A 16,515-nucleotide genomic window follows, 5' to 3' on the forward strand; every position below is an offset into this window, starting at 1 on the left:
AGGATCACAGGAAAAAGATCCTGAGGAAGACCAAGATCTAGGTTGATTGATACAGTAAGAAGTACCTTATATATATATAACATCTGACATTACTGGGATTTTGAAAGGTAACAGATTAATTTGGAGGAAAATTGTTCATAGAAAGTTAGTTTTTTATGTCTTACTATTGTAATATCCTGCACATCCCTTGAGGGTGTACATCAGGAATTTGATGATGATTAAAACATCAATATTTAAATTATTTCATCAAAAAATTTATGAAAATGTTTAGAAAGCAGTTATAAACATCGATATTTTTCAAGAAATAATGGCCAATGAAAGTCTGTCCCTTAACACAAAGATGTAGTTCTAATGCACAAACATACACTATTAGTTGTTTAATATAGATATACGTGTTAAACATACTATATTTTTTTGAATAACAGCTTCACACATGTAAGAGAACACTAAATATAATTTATTATTGCTATATATTTCACTCAATATGTCATGAGTTTCTTTCAAGGAGAAGACAGACAGCAAGAACTCTTCACAGATATAATTTACATATTATCTTAAAACCTGCTCGGAAGTTGTGATCTTTCTTATCACCTATCAAAGATACATTATCACTTTTATCTTTGCCTGGTGTTTATCAAATAATCTGTTCTTGTCATTTTTGCTACTTTGGACAGACTGGCCATTCTGCTACTATTAGAAATGAAAAACAAGACGATTATACAAGATTTTTGGATTCTGAAGGTTCAGATCTTGTTTCTTATGCCATCAACATTAAACAGAGAGTACACTGGAACCATACTAAGATGCTACACTACAGTAGGTTGAAATCTGATTGTTTATTTTTTGAATCATGTGAAGCCCTACGGTACCATTCTAATCTTAATCAGACCGACTGTATGCCTATTTCTAAGTTTTGGGAAGTGATGACTGTTAATTGTTTATAATTTTTTATATTTTTATTTATTATTAATTAATTAATTGTTGGCCTGGTTGGCCGAGTTGTTAGCATATCAGCTCTCCAGCAAAGGTTGCAGGTTCAAATCCCGCCTAGAAATGGATGTTTGTGATTGTCTTCCACCTTTATACATTCATTCATCCAAGTATATATACATTCTCCTGAGATGGACTCTGTCACCATGGAAGAAGTGGACCCAACCCTCCTGCAATGGGAGAGGCCTTCATCCTGTAGTCGGTAGAAAAGATAGGCTGATTATCATCATACGCATGCTGCATGACTCATTCTTGGATTTTTTGGGTTAGGAATATCCTGGTAGATATTCTATGGTTATATTTATGATTAATATACATGAATCAAATTAGAAATTATTGAACAAAGAATGATTCAGAAGAACATTATTCATAGTAACCAGTAATCTGTGTGGCTATCATAGTATTAGTTACATCCTATGATGGTACACAAATCAGCTATGATATTCAGAATTTAAATGTTGTTACCAGTTTTTCTGTCTTCTCCTTGAAAGAAATTCATGAGATATATTGAGTGAAATACATAGGAGTAATAAATTATATTTAGTTTTCTCTTACACATGTGAAGCCGTTATTCAAAAAAATACAGTAAATATACACTACATATATTTAAAAAGAATTGAATGACTTAAACTGAGAGAAAAGGAACAAGGTTTATTAGTATTACACAACTAGTTTCAGCTTTTTGACAGCCTTCTCAGGTGCACATTATAAAAGAAATAATAAACATGGTAAAAAAATGTAAACATCATGGAAAGTAAATGTATATATTTAACATTATAACGTTGAAGTCAACGTATTCAAAGCCATTCCCTCGTTGGCTACATTGTTAGACGTGTGCATGCGTATGGCATCTCGTGAGCACCAGTATTTGATCACAGCAAAATGACAGTCTGAAAGGTTGTAGCTTAGGTTGGTGTTTAGATGTACAGGGTTGAGGATGATTTCCTTAGATTCTATAATCTTCCTCTCCAATTCATCATGGCAACGGAAAATGTTAGATTTGTCCCAAAGGATTATATGGCTATGGTTTTCTTCATCAGAATTGGCCAAAAATAGAACATGGCTAGATAAATCACTAGCACGTGTTCTCTTATAAGCGATGTTCCTCTTGCGTTCCTCAATGAGTAACTCGATTGACTTATCTTGCTTTTGGCCAAAGCAAGGAATGTCACAGTCACACCAGATCTGATAAACACCGAGATATTTAAGATTATGATGACTAGGTTTTGGATGGCTTACTAGAGAACGGATTTTTGGAAGAGGAGTAAATAAAGTTCTTACGTTGTATTTTTAGAGAACCTTGGCTAATTTGGGAGAAACAGAGCTTATATATGGTAAAGAGATGTTACCTTTTACATTATTCATCTTTTCATTATGGTGGCTAGGAGGATGAAATAGGAATTTTTTAGTAATTTTTTGAGAATATCCATTTAGTCTGAAAGTAGATCTAAGAAACTTGATTTCTTTATGAAGTTCAATCGGGTCATCAAGAAGAGAGCGAGCTCTATGTCCCAAAGTAGAAATTATTCCAAATTTCTGAGGAGGATAATGATGGGATTGGCTATAGAGATATCTATTGGTATGGGTAGGTTTCCTGTAGATTGAGATTTTCAGTTTTTCTGAAGAACGGGTCAGTTTGACATCTAAAAAAGGAAGGGAACCATTAGCTTCAAACTCAGCCGTAAATTTAATATTTGGGTGTTGACCATTTAGATGTTCAAGGAAATCCAAGAGAAAATCATAGCCATAGCTAAAAATTAGGAAAATGTTGTCAACATATTGTTTCAAAATTCTTGGTTTTAAGGGATAGGAAGAGATAGCTTTAACTTCCAAATTTTCAAGATAAATGTTGGCAAGTACAGGAGATAAAGGATTACCCATAGAAATACCATGATTTTGTTTATAGATGCTATCCTGAAATTTAAAGTATAGAGATTTGATGCAATGAGTAAGTAAGGCTAAGATCTTTTTAGATAATTTATCCTTGAGTAGTACCAGAACTTCGTCTGTAGGAACATTTGTGAACAAGGAGACTATGTCAAAACTAGCCATGATTTCATCTTCCTTGACAATAATATCTTTAATATATGACACAATCCACAGAGACGATGACTTGCCAGAAAAACATTTGATTGATTTTGCTAGATATTTTGAAAGGTTGTATGTTGGAGAGTCAATACCTTCGACGATAGGATGAAGTGGGGTATTTTCCTTATAGATATTGGGGACTCCATACAGATGTGGAATAAGTGGATGGAGAGAGCGAAGAGAAAGGCGAATGTTTCTAGACAGTTCAGAGGTAGTTTTCAATAAGTTGTCAGTCCGGTTTTGGAGTTCATGAGTGGGATCTCTCTCGAGGATAGAGTAAGTGTCACTATGTAACAATTCAAACAACATAAGAACTTTATTTACTCCTCTTCCAAAAATCCGTTCTCTAGTAAGCCATCCAAAACCTAGTCATCATAATCTTAAATATCCCAGTGTTTATCAGATCTGGTGTGACTGTGACATTCCTTACTTTGGCCAAACAGATAAGTCAATCGAGTTACGCATTGAGGAACACAAGAGGAACATTGCTTACAAGAGAACACGTGCCAGTGCTTTATCTAGCCATGTTCTATTTTCGGCCAATTCTGATGAAAACCATAGCCATAGAATCTTTGGGACAAATCTAACAACATTTTCCATTGCCATGATGAAATGGAGAGGAAGATTATAGAATCTAAGGAAATCATCCTCAACCCTGTACATCTAAACAACAACCTAAGCTACAAGCTTTCAGACTGTCATTCTGTTGTGATCAAATACTGGAGCTCACGAGATGCCACACGCACGCACATGTCTAACAATGTAGCCAACGAGGGAACAGCTTTCAATATGTTGACTTCAACGTTTTCATGTTAAATATATACATTTACTTTCCGTGATGTTTACAGTTTTTTCTTCCATGTTTAATGGTTATTTCTTTTATAATGTGCACCTGGCGAAGGCTGTCAAAAAGCTGAAACTAGTTGTGTAATACTAATAAACCTTGTTCTTTTTCTCTCGGTTTAAGTCATTCAATTCTTTTTGAATATGTATAACAACCGAGTAAATTAATCTTCGTACACGTATATATATGTGTGTGTGCGTGTGTATATATATATAACTGTTCTAATTTATGTAATTTCCCAAAACTGTCTGGTAAAAATTTATTTGACTTTCATATTTAAAAATGCAATCGATATCATTCTGAATAAAATGGGAAAGGGGTAGGTGATCCCCCACATGTTATGACTATATACAAAAACAATTTTTTTTTTTTTTTAATGTAATAAAAATTACAAGACCTCTGATTATTCAGTTGCTGACAATGAAAATCATGTATCCGCGATATGCTGGCCTTTTGGGAGCATAATGTGTTGCAGGGTAATGCTCTTCGAGATGTGGAATGTGGATGTGAATTAGATCAATAATTGAAAGAGTGCCATTTTCTCAGCTATTTGAATGTGATGTGAATCCCTGTATTCTAAAACATACAGGCTGAAACTAATCTGGGATGCACATTCAAAAAAAAGTTGAGAAAGATCATCCATTATTTAAATGCAGTCTCAGCAAATGAGGATTTGAAAAGAAATAATACAGAAGGAATTCATATCACAATCAATACATGAACATACTGAAAAAGCTATGATAGTTTGATCTTCTATCTTAGAAGATTCTCCTGATAGATATTCTATGGTTATATTTATGATTAATATACATGAATCAAATTAGAAATTATTGAACAAAGAATAATTCAGAAGAACATTGTTCATAGTAATCAGTAATCTGTGTGGCTATCATATATTAGTTACATCCTGTGATTTTACACAAATCAGCTATGTTATTTGTGCATCTACCATACTACTAATGGTGGTATGATACACTCCACAAAGGTACACTGCAAGAGATAACGGTAACAATGACAAACTGCATAGCAGACTACCATTATGAATGGCAAAATACCATATTCTCTAACTTACATTGAGGTATCGACCAATATTTCCACAACTTTTTGCATCCATAATATAGCAATATTCTTCACTGAAGAAACTTCGCACAGAAACATATTTTCCAATTTCTGGTGGAATATCAAATTTAGAACCTGGATTTTTTGGGTTAGGAAGATTGCCAAACAAGGAAAGGCGTGATGGTTTTGGATCTGCAACAGAATGAATCATTGTCAATAAACATATACACATCCATGTAAAATACACACACACACACACATACTTGCCAAAATTAACATGCTTTTATCAAATGCAATGGGCATGGCAATTTTTGTAGAAGAGCCCAATGGTGTCCAGATACATAATAATACACTCACTATTAATAAATAAATGAACTAAGTATTAAGTATAAAATGGAATATTTTGAAGTAGAGACATGATTGAAAAAAAAAAAAAAATGAACAAGTAATCTTGATTAGACTTTCCCAGATTTTCGATATAGATATACAGTCATTACGATTCAGGTTGGGACAATGGAGCAAGGCCTCCACACTTTCCTTGAACAAACATTTGAACGTATAACGGGATCTATGTAAGAGGAGAGTCCTGGACCAAAAGATGCTGTGGTCAGTTTCAATCCTGTGTTGAGCCAATGCAGACTTTTCAGGTTTGTTGTGAAGAATGGAGGATTGATGATCTTGGATTCTTTTTTCAAGAGAACGTCCAGTCTGTCCAAAATAAGAGAGATCACAGTTGCAAGGAATTTGATAAACTCCAGGAAGAGATAAAGTTGAGTGTTTGTCTTTAGGAGAAGGAAAATGAGAAGAAAATTTGTTAATAGGTGAATACGTAGTTAAATCATATATCTTTAAAATTCTTGTGATAGGTTCTGAAATACCAGAGATATAAGGAATAGGCACTCGATGTATTGAAACTTTGTTGTTTTGTGGAGGATTATAAGAATTGAGATGTTGAGTACTTTTTTTAAAAAAGCTACTGAGTTTCATGTGTTGCTGGATAGTAGAAAGTTCTTTCAGTAGATAATCAAAAATAGAACAATTAGTTTTGGCTCTTCTGATGAGGCAATTTATAATTCCTGTTTTTTGACATGGATGATGGGCTGATTCTTTAAGAATATAATGACCTGTGAACGTTGGTTTCCTGTATACTGTAGTTGTAAGAATATTTGAAGTGACCGGATGAGGAGAACGTCTAAAAAAGATAACTGGTTGTTAATTAAATATCTTTCTTGTGTTTTGGTTATAACAGCAAAACATAATCGACTACCATGGTAGGTCAAGCTCGCAAGCTGGCTCCATTCAAACACAGGTACGCAAATATCTCGACAAACTGTGGCAAGACATCTGTGACAAGTATGCCTGAAGGCCTGTAGTCTGCATCCCTTTATCCACGTTTTCAGTAGTGTTGCATCCATAAAAAATAGACAAGACACTACTGGGCTAATGTACACTTTAAGGATGAAAGTTGTTTTAGTCTTTCTTCTGATTCTAGATGACACTTGATCTGGCTCGAAAGTGTTGCTTCTTACCTGATGAAAGTTTTTTTTTTTTTTTTTTTTTTTTTTTTTTTTTTTTTTTTTTTAATCTGGTAATACTATAAATTAAAGATGCCAAGAAATTATATTCTTGGTTTCATCCTTTATCCAAGTGTAAGCAAATAAAATTTGCATGTGAAGTAACTTCATGACTGGGCTACTTGTATATAATGACTTCACATTCTTTCTACAATTCTTTAATTTATAGTATAACCAAGTTAAAAAACTTTCAACATCTATCTCTAATCCAGAGTATTTTAGCAATATGGTGTGACACTCTTTTTAATACTTGTATATGAAAAATATATGACTTCTGCATTACTTCAACCTTGGTAACTCTTTTAGATCTGGCTCCCACTGATGAGAGTTCAATAAAGGTCTGGTCTGGGTAGTGGCACTTTCCATAATGCATAGCATTATAAATGTTCATAAGGATATGTGCCTTGCATTATGTGACACTATGGCAATTGATGTGAAGTTATTAACATGTTTGGGATGCAGTAGGGAGAGAGAATGCTGTTCGAAATTCCTCTGCAGAAAACAAACAAGACCTTATCTATGCTCTGAAGGAGGAGTGGGCCAGTTTGCATCAAGAACTCCTGACTCACTTGGTGCTAAGAATGGTAGGATGTAGTGAAAGCTGCACTGTAGTTTGGAATGAGCATATTCCATACTGAGTTTTCTGTAAGCACTGTACATTAATTCCTTAACTACGTCCTTAGGAAATTTGTAATTTTTGTCAAAAGTGTATTGAAATTTAATTTGTAACATGTTTATAATTTGTAACATGTAACAAAATTTATAACATGTTTTTTGTATAATATAATTTATTAGTTTAAGTTGAAGCCTTCGGCTCTTCATATATCTAATAATTTATTAGTATGCTGGAAATAAATTTATGTCTACATTTGGCTGCAGTGATGAAAAGTTTTTCATATACAGGTAAAAATGTAGTTCATCTTTTGCTTTTGGACACCAATTCACATTTCACTGATTCATTGTTAGGTATTTGGATGCTTCAGCATTAAATTTTGTAAGATGGTAAAAAATATTCCAGTCAGCCTAGTCCTTTTTCCACATGGGCATCTGTGTAGGAGGACATGGTCCCTCCTGTGAAGCCAGTGCTAACAATGGAAAAACAATTGCTTCTGAATATGTTTTCTGTCACATCCCATGTGAGCAATGGAAAAATCAGGGAAACAAATTGTAAGATCAATTGCAGAATAAGAGTGCATAGGCATATGAAAGAAGGTATTTACTCTGTTATTAATAAAGTAGAGGTTGTTGGGCATTCACTCAATAATACGACCTTATCTATTTGTGTTGGCACTACCCCACAGAGTGTTATGACCATTAAAGTCACCCAATTAGGAGTACGGGCTGAGGCAGTTGCAATACGAGATTATCAAGTTCCGTTTCATTTAATTCAGAACATGGTGATAAATATATTGAGCATACTGTGATAAGAAACCCCACAGATAGGCAAATAGATACTAATCCCAGAGCAGTGTTAAGCCGGAAATGATGGAAAGTAGTATGACTACCTACAAGAATAGCTACTCCACTATGAGCAGGACCATCTCCAATGAATATAATAGCGAACACATCATCCACGTAGTGAAGCTTCGCTACGTGGATGATGTGTTCGCCATTTGGCCACATGGCTCCAATACACTCCACTCCTTCTTAACACACTTAAACAACCAACACCCCAGAATCCTGTTCACCTTGGAAAAAGAGGAAAACAACTGCCTCCCTTTCCTAGACACTCTAATCATGCACCAGCCTGATGGATCCTTGGTTTTCTCTTTTTATAGAAAACCCACCCATACAGGCAGATACATTCACCAGCAATCCCCCCCCCCCCCCATACACACAACAACAATATGGGGTTATTAAAACACCATGTAACAGTGCAAAATTAATCTGTTTAGATGACATTGCCTTAACCATGGAACTAAACCACATCCTGAAAACTTTCTTAGCCAATGGCTACAACCCCCAAAAAATCCAAAATATTAAAACCAGTAACCCCCCCCCCCCACCCACACAATAAAGACTACACTAAATCTATCACCATTCCCTACATCCGGGGCACCTCTGAAAAAATAACCAAAATCCTTAAAAAATGACTTGACTTCTTGTTACAAACCATATAAAAAATTGGCATCCCTTATCCACTCTACCAAAGACTTTCCCTAGACCTACCTGGTGTATACCAGGTCCCTTGCAGCTGTAAACTGTCCTACTTTGGCCAAACAGGCAGGACAGCGGATATCAGAATTTCGGAACACAAAGACTACATCCAGTTTCACCAGTACAGCCACTCTGGTCTTGCAGACCATGCTCTGGATACCTGCCACAGAATACGTTGGAAGAAAGCCAAAGTAATACACTGCAGCAAGTTTAAGTACGAAAGATTATTCATAGAATCTGCCTCAGCTCTAAAAAACGTTCCAAACCTCAACAAATTTGGGTGCATGAGACTGCCCCAAATTTGGGAGACTTACTTCATGAGAACATCAGCCCAATGGCCAAGACAACCCAATACAGCCCACTAGGGGGCACCATTAGGACTTTAGCAACAACAATAGTTTCTTATCTTCTGCCTCATTTGCTTTTTGTAGTGCCTGCATGCATGTCATATTTGTATGTTCGCATGAAGATGGCAATGTGATGTTGCTGAAATATAGGAAGTATTTATTAAAGTTTCTTTTAATTAATATTTCAGTATACGTTGTGAATTCCTTAAATAATTTAATAGTTGTGTTGCCAATGTATAAGCCTTTCTACAAGAACAGATTTAATATTGCTTACCTTCATAATGTGATTCACATAGAATAATAAGTGGAGATGCCATCTATGGCATCTTGTGTGCACACTTGTCTCACATCTGATTTAACATCATCTAACTCAGAGCTTCTTAAACCGTGGGCGACCCCAAATGGGGTTCGTAACTGAATGTGGGGTCGAGAAAAATTTGACAACAGAAGGTTTCTGAACACACAACGACCAAAAAGTAATTCAAATTCGAGGCTAATGTTTGTAATTCTTTATGTAAATGGTATTCTTTATGTAAATTATATGTATACCAAAGAATTGTTTTGAAATAAATTTCTTTATGATTTATTATCAGTAAATGTTTGATTTGTATACCTATTTTATATACCCGGGGTCACGTAAAAATTTCTCAGGTGAAAAGGGGTCGTGAGCAGAAAAAGTTTAAGAAGCGCTGATCTAACTGATGTGTTAAACCTCAAATATACATTACGTATTGCAAATATAATGTTCCATTTACACCATACATATCCTCTTGGCATCTTGTCACATGCCATTTCCAGATCTATGAAACTTACAAATCCTTGTTATATTCTCAAGATTTCTCAACTATTTGTCTCCAAGTGAAAATCTGATTCTGATAACCTCTATTTGAATCCAGCTTGTTCTTCACCAAACTTTCTCTCCACAATTTTTCTTAGCTGTTTCTCGAGTATACTTGCATTAAATCTTACGAGGAACATTTGTGAGAATTACAAAGGTATTTCCCTACTTTCAGTTTTATTTTGATTTTTATAGATGGGTACTACACTATCTGATCAAAAGTATCTGGACACCCTCTGTAATTCGTAAACTGACATCTAGATGTCACTACGACCTCACTCTGGTATAAAAGGGGGCATGGAACTGTGCGTTGTTCAGCGTTAGGAAGTACGAGTAGAATGGATTGGTCGAGGGAGCTCAGTGACTTTGAACATGGACTAGTTATTGGTTGCTACATCAGTAAGAAATCTGTCAGAGACATTTCAACCCTCCTCAAGTTGCCCAAGTCAACAGTTGGTGACGTGATTGTGAAGTGGAAATGTGAAGGCACAACCACGACAAAACCATGGTTGGGTAGGCCGCATTTAATGACAGACAGGGACCTCGATCATTGAAGAAGGTGGTTCATGGAAATTGCCAAACTTCAAGTGAAACAATCACCCGGGAGTTCCACAGTGCTACTAACTGCCAGCTAGCACAATGACTGTGCGTCGAGAGTTAAGAGGAATGAAGTTCCATGGTCAAGCAGCTGCCCATAAATTAAACATTTCTCCTGTGAATGCTAAGCACTGCCTGCAGTGGTGTAAAGAGTGACACCACTGGACATGTGTGATTTGGAGTGATGAATCACGCTTTACCATGTGGCAGCCTGATGGGAGATTCTGGGTGTGGTGAATGCCTGGAGAACGATTCCTGCAAGCATGTGTAGTGCCAACAGTGAAATTTGGATGAGGTGGCATTACAGTGTGGGTGGTTTTTCATGGAATGGACTTGGTCCTCTCATAACAATACACGGAAATCTAAATGCGGAAGGGTACAAGGAAATTTTGACTCGTTGCGTACTGTCTATGGTGGAAGATCAATTCGGTGATGACTACTGTCAGTATCAGCATGACAATGCTACCTGCCATAAAGCAAGGTCTGTGAGGGATTGGTTTGTGGTCAATAACATTCCAGAAATGGACTGGCCGGCCCAGAGCCCTGACCTGAATCCCACTGAACACCTTTTGGGATGAATTAGAATGGTGAACTTCACTCCAGACCCCAATGACCAACATCACGAACTGCTCAGCTCTTCAGGAAGAATGGGCTGCAATTCCTCCAGAGATGTTCCAACACCTAGTAGAAAGTCTCCCCAACAGAGTTAGAGCTGTCATAGAAGCAAAGGGTGGATCCACCCTGTATTAATGTCCACTACTGGAAAGTGTGTCACAGGGAAAGTCTGATTACAGTTTCGAGTAGGTGTCCGGATACTTTTGATCATATAGTGTATGAAGGCTCTGCTCCAATCATCCAGACTTTTATACCTCCATATTCAAGGATTTCTGATCTAATTTCATCTACATCAACTGTCTTTCCACATTTCAGGTTAGTCTCCAGACTATTTTATCATTTTCCTGATATTTCTTTTCTATGTTCTATCAAAGTCTTTCCATGACTTTTGTTTAGCTAGTTTTACACAGTGATTCACTTTCTTACATTTTTCTCTGTATTCTTTAAGAACACAAGCTGACTTACTTGCTAATAACTTTCGATATGATTTCTTTTTTTCCTTGACTGCTTCTTTAACTTCCTGAGTGTACCACAGAATTGTTATTTTTCTATCCTTACAGACAATGCTTTCTTCAAGGTTTGCCACTGAATCTCTAAGGTTTGGTTCTTGTGTTCAACATCTTTTATTTTTTTTCTTGAATAATGTTGGTGTATTTGAGTCCACAATTCACCTCAGAAAGCTAGTCAACTTTGATTTGTTTTAAAATTTTCTTGTACACTCTTTGTTTCAATATGAAATTCAATTTTATTCTGTTCAAAACATCTTTCTTATATCTCTTTTTAGAGTGATTAAATTTTTAGAATGATTAGTGCTTATCTAGAGAATGCAAAGAAGTTGAGGACAATCTTCATAAGAATAACCATACAATAGCATACCAAATAAAGAAATTAACAAAGCCTTTTGTTCGTCAGAGCTGGATAACTGAGAATGAGAATGGAATAAATATTACTGATGATGATGAAAATATTGAAAAGATAGTATGATTATTCAAGTAAACAGTAAACTATTCAAGTATGATGCAGTTTGGACCAACAAATTTTTAGAGGAAATTGTCCCAGTTATAACAGAGAACAGTGATTATCCTATATTTAGAGAAAAAGTTGAAAGATCTACCTTAAGATCAAAAACATATTAGGAAAAAAAAAAAAAGAGCATGAATTGACAACATCCCATCAAAACTGCTTAAGAAGGGGGAAAAGCCTATTGTTAATGCACTGCACCAAATTTGCCAGCAAGTGTGGAACACTGAGATCTGATCAAAAGACTGGCGCACAATTATTCTTATTCCATAACAAAAGCGAAAAAAGCAAAGAAAAAATGCAATAATTTTAGGACAATTAGCCTCATTCTGCCATCCAAGCCAAATATTTTTAAACATCTTACTCTCATGTGTTGAAGTAAAAATGGAATCCAACTTTTCAGACTTTAAAGCTGAATTTAGAAAGAGGAGGAGTACCACTGACCTATATTTAACAGGGGAGAAAATTGATCATAGGAGAAAATACACAGAACACAATTAAGTAATGTGCCATGATTTTATTGACTTACAGAAAGCCTTTGATTATATTTGGCATGATGCCCTTGGAAAAATTCTGCAACATTATGGCATAGATAGCAAAATAACACAAATGATTGAATCCTTGTACTCATCTTCTGAAATGATGTTTGAAATCAAGGGAAACTAAAGTACTCCTTTTCCAATGGAGCAAGACAGAGGTGCAAATTATCACCAATAGTATTGAAGTACTTCATCCAATATGTTGTAAATGAAGACCTGGTGGACTATGATATGGGAGTAATAGTAGGAAGAAGAATAAACTATCGAAAGTTTGCTGATGATATTGCTCTCCTAGCAGTATCAATACTCACATATACTGTAGGTAAATCATCAACCTTCATTAATTTTTAAAGGTACCTATGGCATGACAATAACCACAGTAATTAACTTATTTCATTAAAGTTAATTACTGTGGTTATTGTGTAATTTGTTGTTTTAACCATTATCTTCATGAAATCATACAAAGTTAGTTCAAACTCTTAAAAAATATGGCTTAACCATAAGTACCCCAAAAATTAAAAACAATGACAAATATCTGTGTCAGAACTCAAACATTCTACTGGAGGATACACCATAGAAATTGATCAGTTTAAATACCTGGGCAATATCTTTAATAAATATGGAAGATTAAGACAGGATATTAGAAGAAAACATGTAAAAGCAGCAACAGCACTCCAAAAACTAAAACCACTATGGACAGATAATAGTTTACAATACACACACTAGTTAATTCAGTAACTTCTATATCGTGGTGAAACTTGGACCTTCTTAAAAGAAGATGAAAAGAGGTTGCTGGCATTTGAAATGAGGTGCTATAGATGACTCCTAAAGATACCATACACTAATCATGTAACAAATTTTGAAGTCAAACAAAGAATTCATACTTTTGCCACTCCAAGAAATATCATAAAGATTCAAAAGAAACAACTCATCTAGCTTGGTCATGTCAGCAGATCTAATGGTCTTCCAATGCAAATTCTTGAAGGACTTTTTCAAGGGACTCAAAAAAGAGGCAGACACCTAGAATAAACTGGATAGACAATATAAAAAATTGGACAGGTACTTCACTTATAGAGAAGAAAGTCAATCAACAACTGAGTGGAAGATTTCTGTGAGGAATATTTCCTAATATCTACTCGATGGTCTTGAAAGAAAAAAGTTAAGACCATCACGGAGTCTGTCTGAGTCAAACAGAACATGCCTGAATGTATACAGCTAAGACGATGTAGTCAAAATGGTGAATGAAAAATGCTATTCTACAGTGGTGGTACTGTGGCACTTTCTCAGAACATGATGTGTTACAGTTACAATACTCACATATACTGTAGGTAAATCATCAACCTTCATTAATACAAAATATGCAGAAGATGATTGCAGTGCTCCAAAAATACAACTTAAATCTATTAGTCACAAAAAAAAATTTACTCACCCAAGGTATTCATCTATTTTATATAAATACTGTTATAACTGATGTTTTAAAGTTTATGATGATGATAAAACAAAGCTACATTCTTTAATTCTCACTACACATTACATATAATTATACAGAAATATCCCTTCCAGATGTGGGTTTAAAATGTACACAACACAGCTGATGTACATAATCTCTGGAATGAAGTCCTTCAGAGAAGGGCCATTCATATGTATCATCAATAAATCATTCAGGGTGTAAGGATTCAATGATGACCTCAATTTCTCTTTTATTACATTCATTTGATTAAAACCTAATTCATGTGATGATATAGTTTTTTTTTTTTTTTTATGGATGAAGAACCCATCCACAGGTTCATCGAGGACTGTCAACCTATAGTATGTTAGTACCATGGATAGGTGATAAGGAACTTGTTCACATTTGACTTGAAAAGCCATGGATTGTATTCCTCGAGAAAGTATGTGGGAGACTGATCCAGAGGCTAGCAGTGGAAGGAACGAATGAACAAAGTGAAGAAATTTTTTCTGTGGGTTTGGAGCTGAACAGTGATATGGTGTTGATTGGCTACTATATGTGCTTGGATGGATTTAACAGAGGGAGGATGGGAGAATTATTGATGCCAATTCTGATGAACAGCAGTATAGAAGTAGTCATAAAAAACGCCAGCTGTGGAAACTGAACACCTGCAAGAAAATGAATGGAGTGTATTAGTGAGAGAGGGATCAATCAATCTAATTGCCCTTTTCTGTATAGAATCCAGTATTTTTTAATCTTTGGCAATTTCTGATTAATTTTCACTCAATCTTTTTATCAACTACATTAATCCTTCATCGACTAGGTCCCCCCCCCAACACTTGAATAGTGCTCTGCATGCATTATCTGAATACAAATATATACACCAACACTATTTATCTTTTTTAAAATATTCTCTCAAAAGGTTGTGAGGCTTCTCTAATTTCTTTCAGGGCATTCAAGGTATTGTTTGCATGGTATTTTGTTTGACTAATTAGTAGGTTTTTCTCTTTGAAAAATCACTGACAGCTGTTTGATATAGTTAAAAAATCTAAGAGAAAATGGATTCTTCATGCAAAAACAATATATCTTCATTTTCTTTATGTTGTTGCAAATGATGTTGCTGCATTATCTCTTTTTCCAATGCCGATACACATTACTATTTGTGTTGAGGCTTAAGTGCTGTGAAGAATTCATGTTAGAGGTTTAATGGAATGTTAACAGCACTGAGAAAGGATTAAAACTAATTTTAATACTTCCAATATTTCATCTCCATCACAGAGACATCTTTGGGGATTACAAAAACTTTTTGTAACAACACACACACAAATACAATACAGAGTGAAACTAAAGTCCTATCTAGGTGGTGTGCCCTCTATGGGCATTTGCAGGTGGCCTGGGATGTAAAGAGGGATCTCTGATAATTAAAGTTTCCCAAATTTTGGGAAGTTTAATGCAACCAAAATTAACCGTATTTGCTTAAATTAGGTTGATTCCTAAGTGCAGATGCAGATTCAAAGAATAGTCTTTCTTTTTTGAATTTACTATGGTGGAGCATGGCAGTTTTTTTCCCAGGAGATCCTGTGGGAAGTATCCAAAACATGGTCTGCAAGGCCAGATTGACCATAATCATGTTTGCAGATGTAAGAACTGTGTTCTTCTTACCAGAAGGACTTCAGAAATGCCATCACCATTCCTTACATCTGTGGTACTTCAGAAAAAATAGCCAGATCATTAAAAAAGTACAACCTCCATACAGCTTTTAAGCCCCACAGTAAACTTGCTATCCTTATCCACTCCACTCAAGACCAGCTCCCTCCTCTTTCAGTGCCTGGTGTATATAGAGTACCTTGTTCCTGTAAACTTGCCTACTTCGGACAAACAGGCAGGTCAGCATCCATCTGGTAATTATTATTATTATTCGTGACACCTCCAAGGAGTCCGAAGACTCATCGCGGGAGGACTGTATAACTCTCCATCTCCACCACTACACTGAATCTCTACTACCAATCATCTACATCAGTGCCATCTATCGCCCACCACCACCACCACAACTAGTATTTTTTTGTCTGTAAATTGTGTGTGTTCTGAAGGACTGATTTGTTAGAAGTGCACAATTCTTACATCTGCAAAAACTGGCCTTGCAGACCATGTTTTGGATACTCCCACAGGATCTCCTGGAAAAAAACTATCATGCTCCACCATAGTAAATTCAAAAAAGAAAGACTATTCATTGCATTCAGGAATCAACCTAATTTAAACAAATACAGCTGCATTAAACTTCCCAAAATTTGGGAAACTTTAATTATCAGAGATCCCTCTTTACATCCCAGGCCACCTGCAAATGCCCATAGAGGGCACACCACCTAGATAGGACTTTAGTTTCACTCTGTATTGTATTTG

At 35.5% G+C, this 16,515-nt stretch overlaps 1 protein-coding gene across 1 annotated transcript in view; it reads right to left on the reverse strand.

The window, feature by feature from the left end:
* egg (SET domain bifurcated histone lysine methyltransferase eggless) overlaps window positions 1-16,515 on the reverse strand; it is a 625,200-nt gene that overhangs the window by 38,450 nt on the left and 570,235 nt on the right. Inside the window, exon 26 of the mRNA XM_090414562.1 lies at window positions 4,995-5,173. Within this exon, the coding sequence (XP_090270688.1) occupies window positions 4,995-5,173 (179 nt within the window). The remainder of the gene's footprint in view (window positions 1-4,994; window positions 5,174-16,515) is intronic.

Source organism: Typopeltis vanoorti, chromosome 25 (assembly GCF_054136105.1).
Source record: "Typopeltis vanoorti isolate ZY-2024b chromosome 25, IOZ_Tvanoo_1.0, whole genome shotgun sequence".
Taxonomy (NCBI): domain Eukaryota; kingdom Metazoa; phylum Arthropoda; class Arachnida; order Uropygi; family Thelyphonidae; genus Typopeltis; species Typopeltis vanoorti.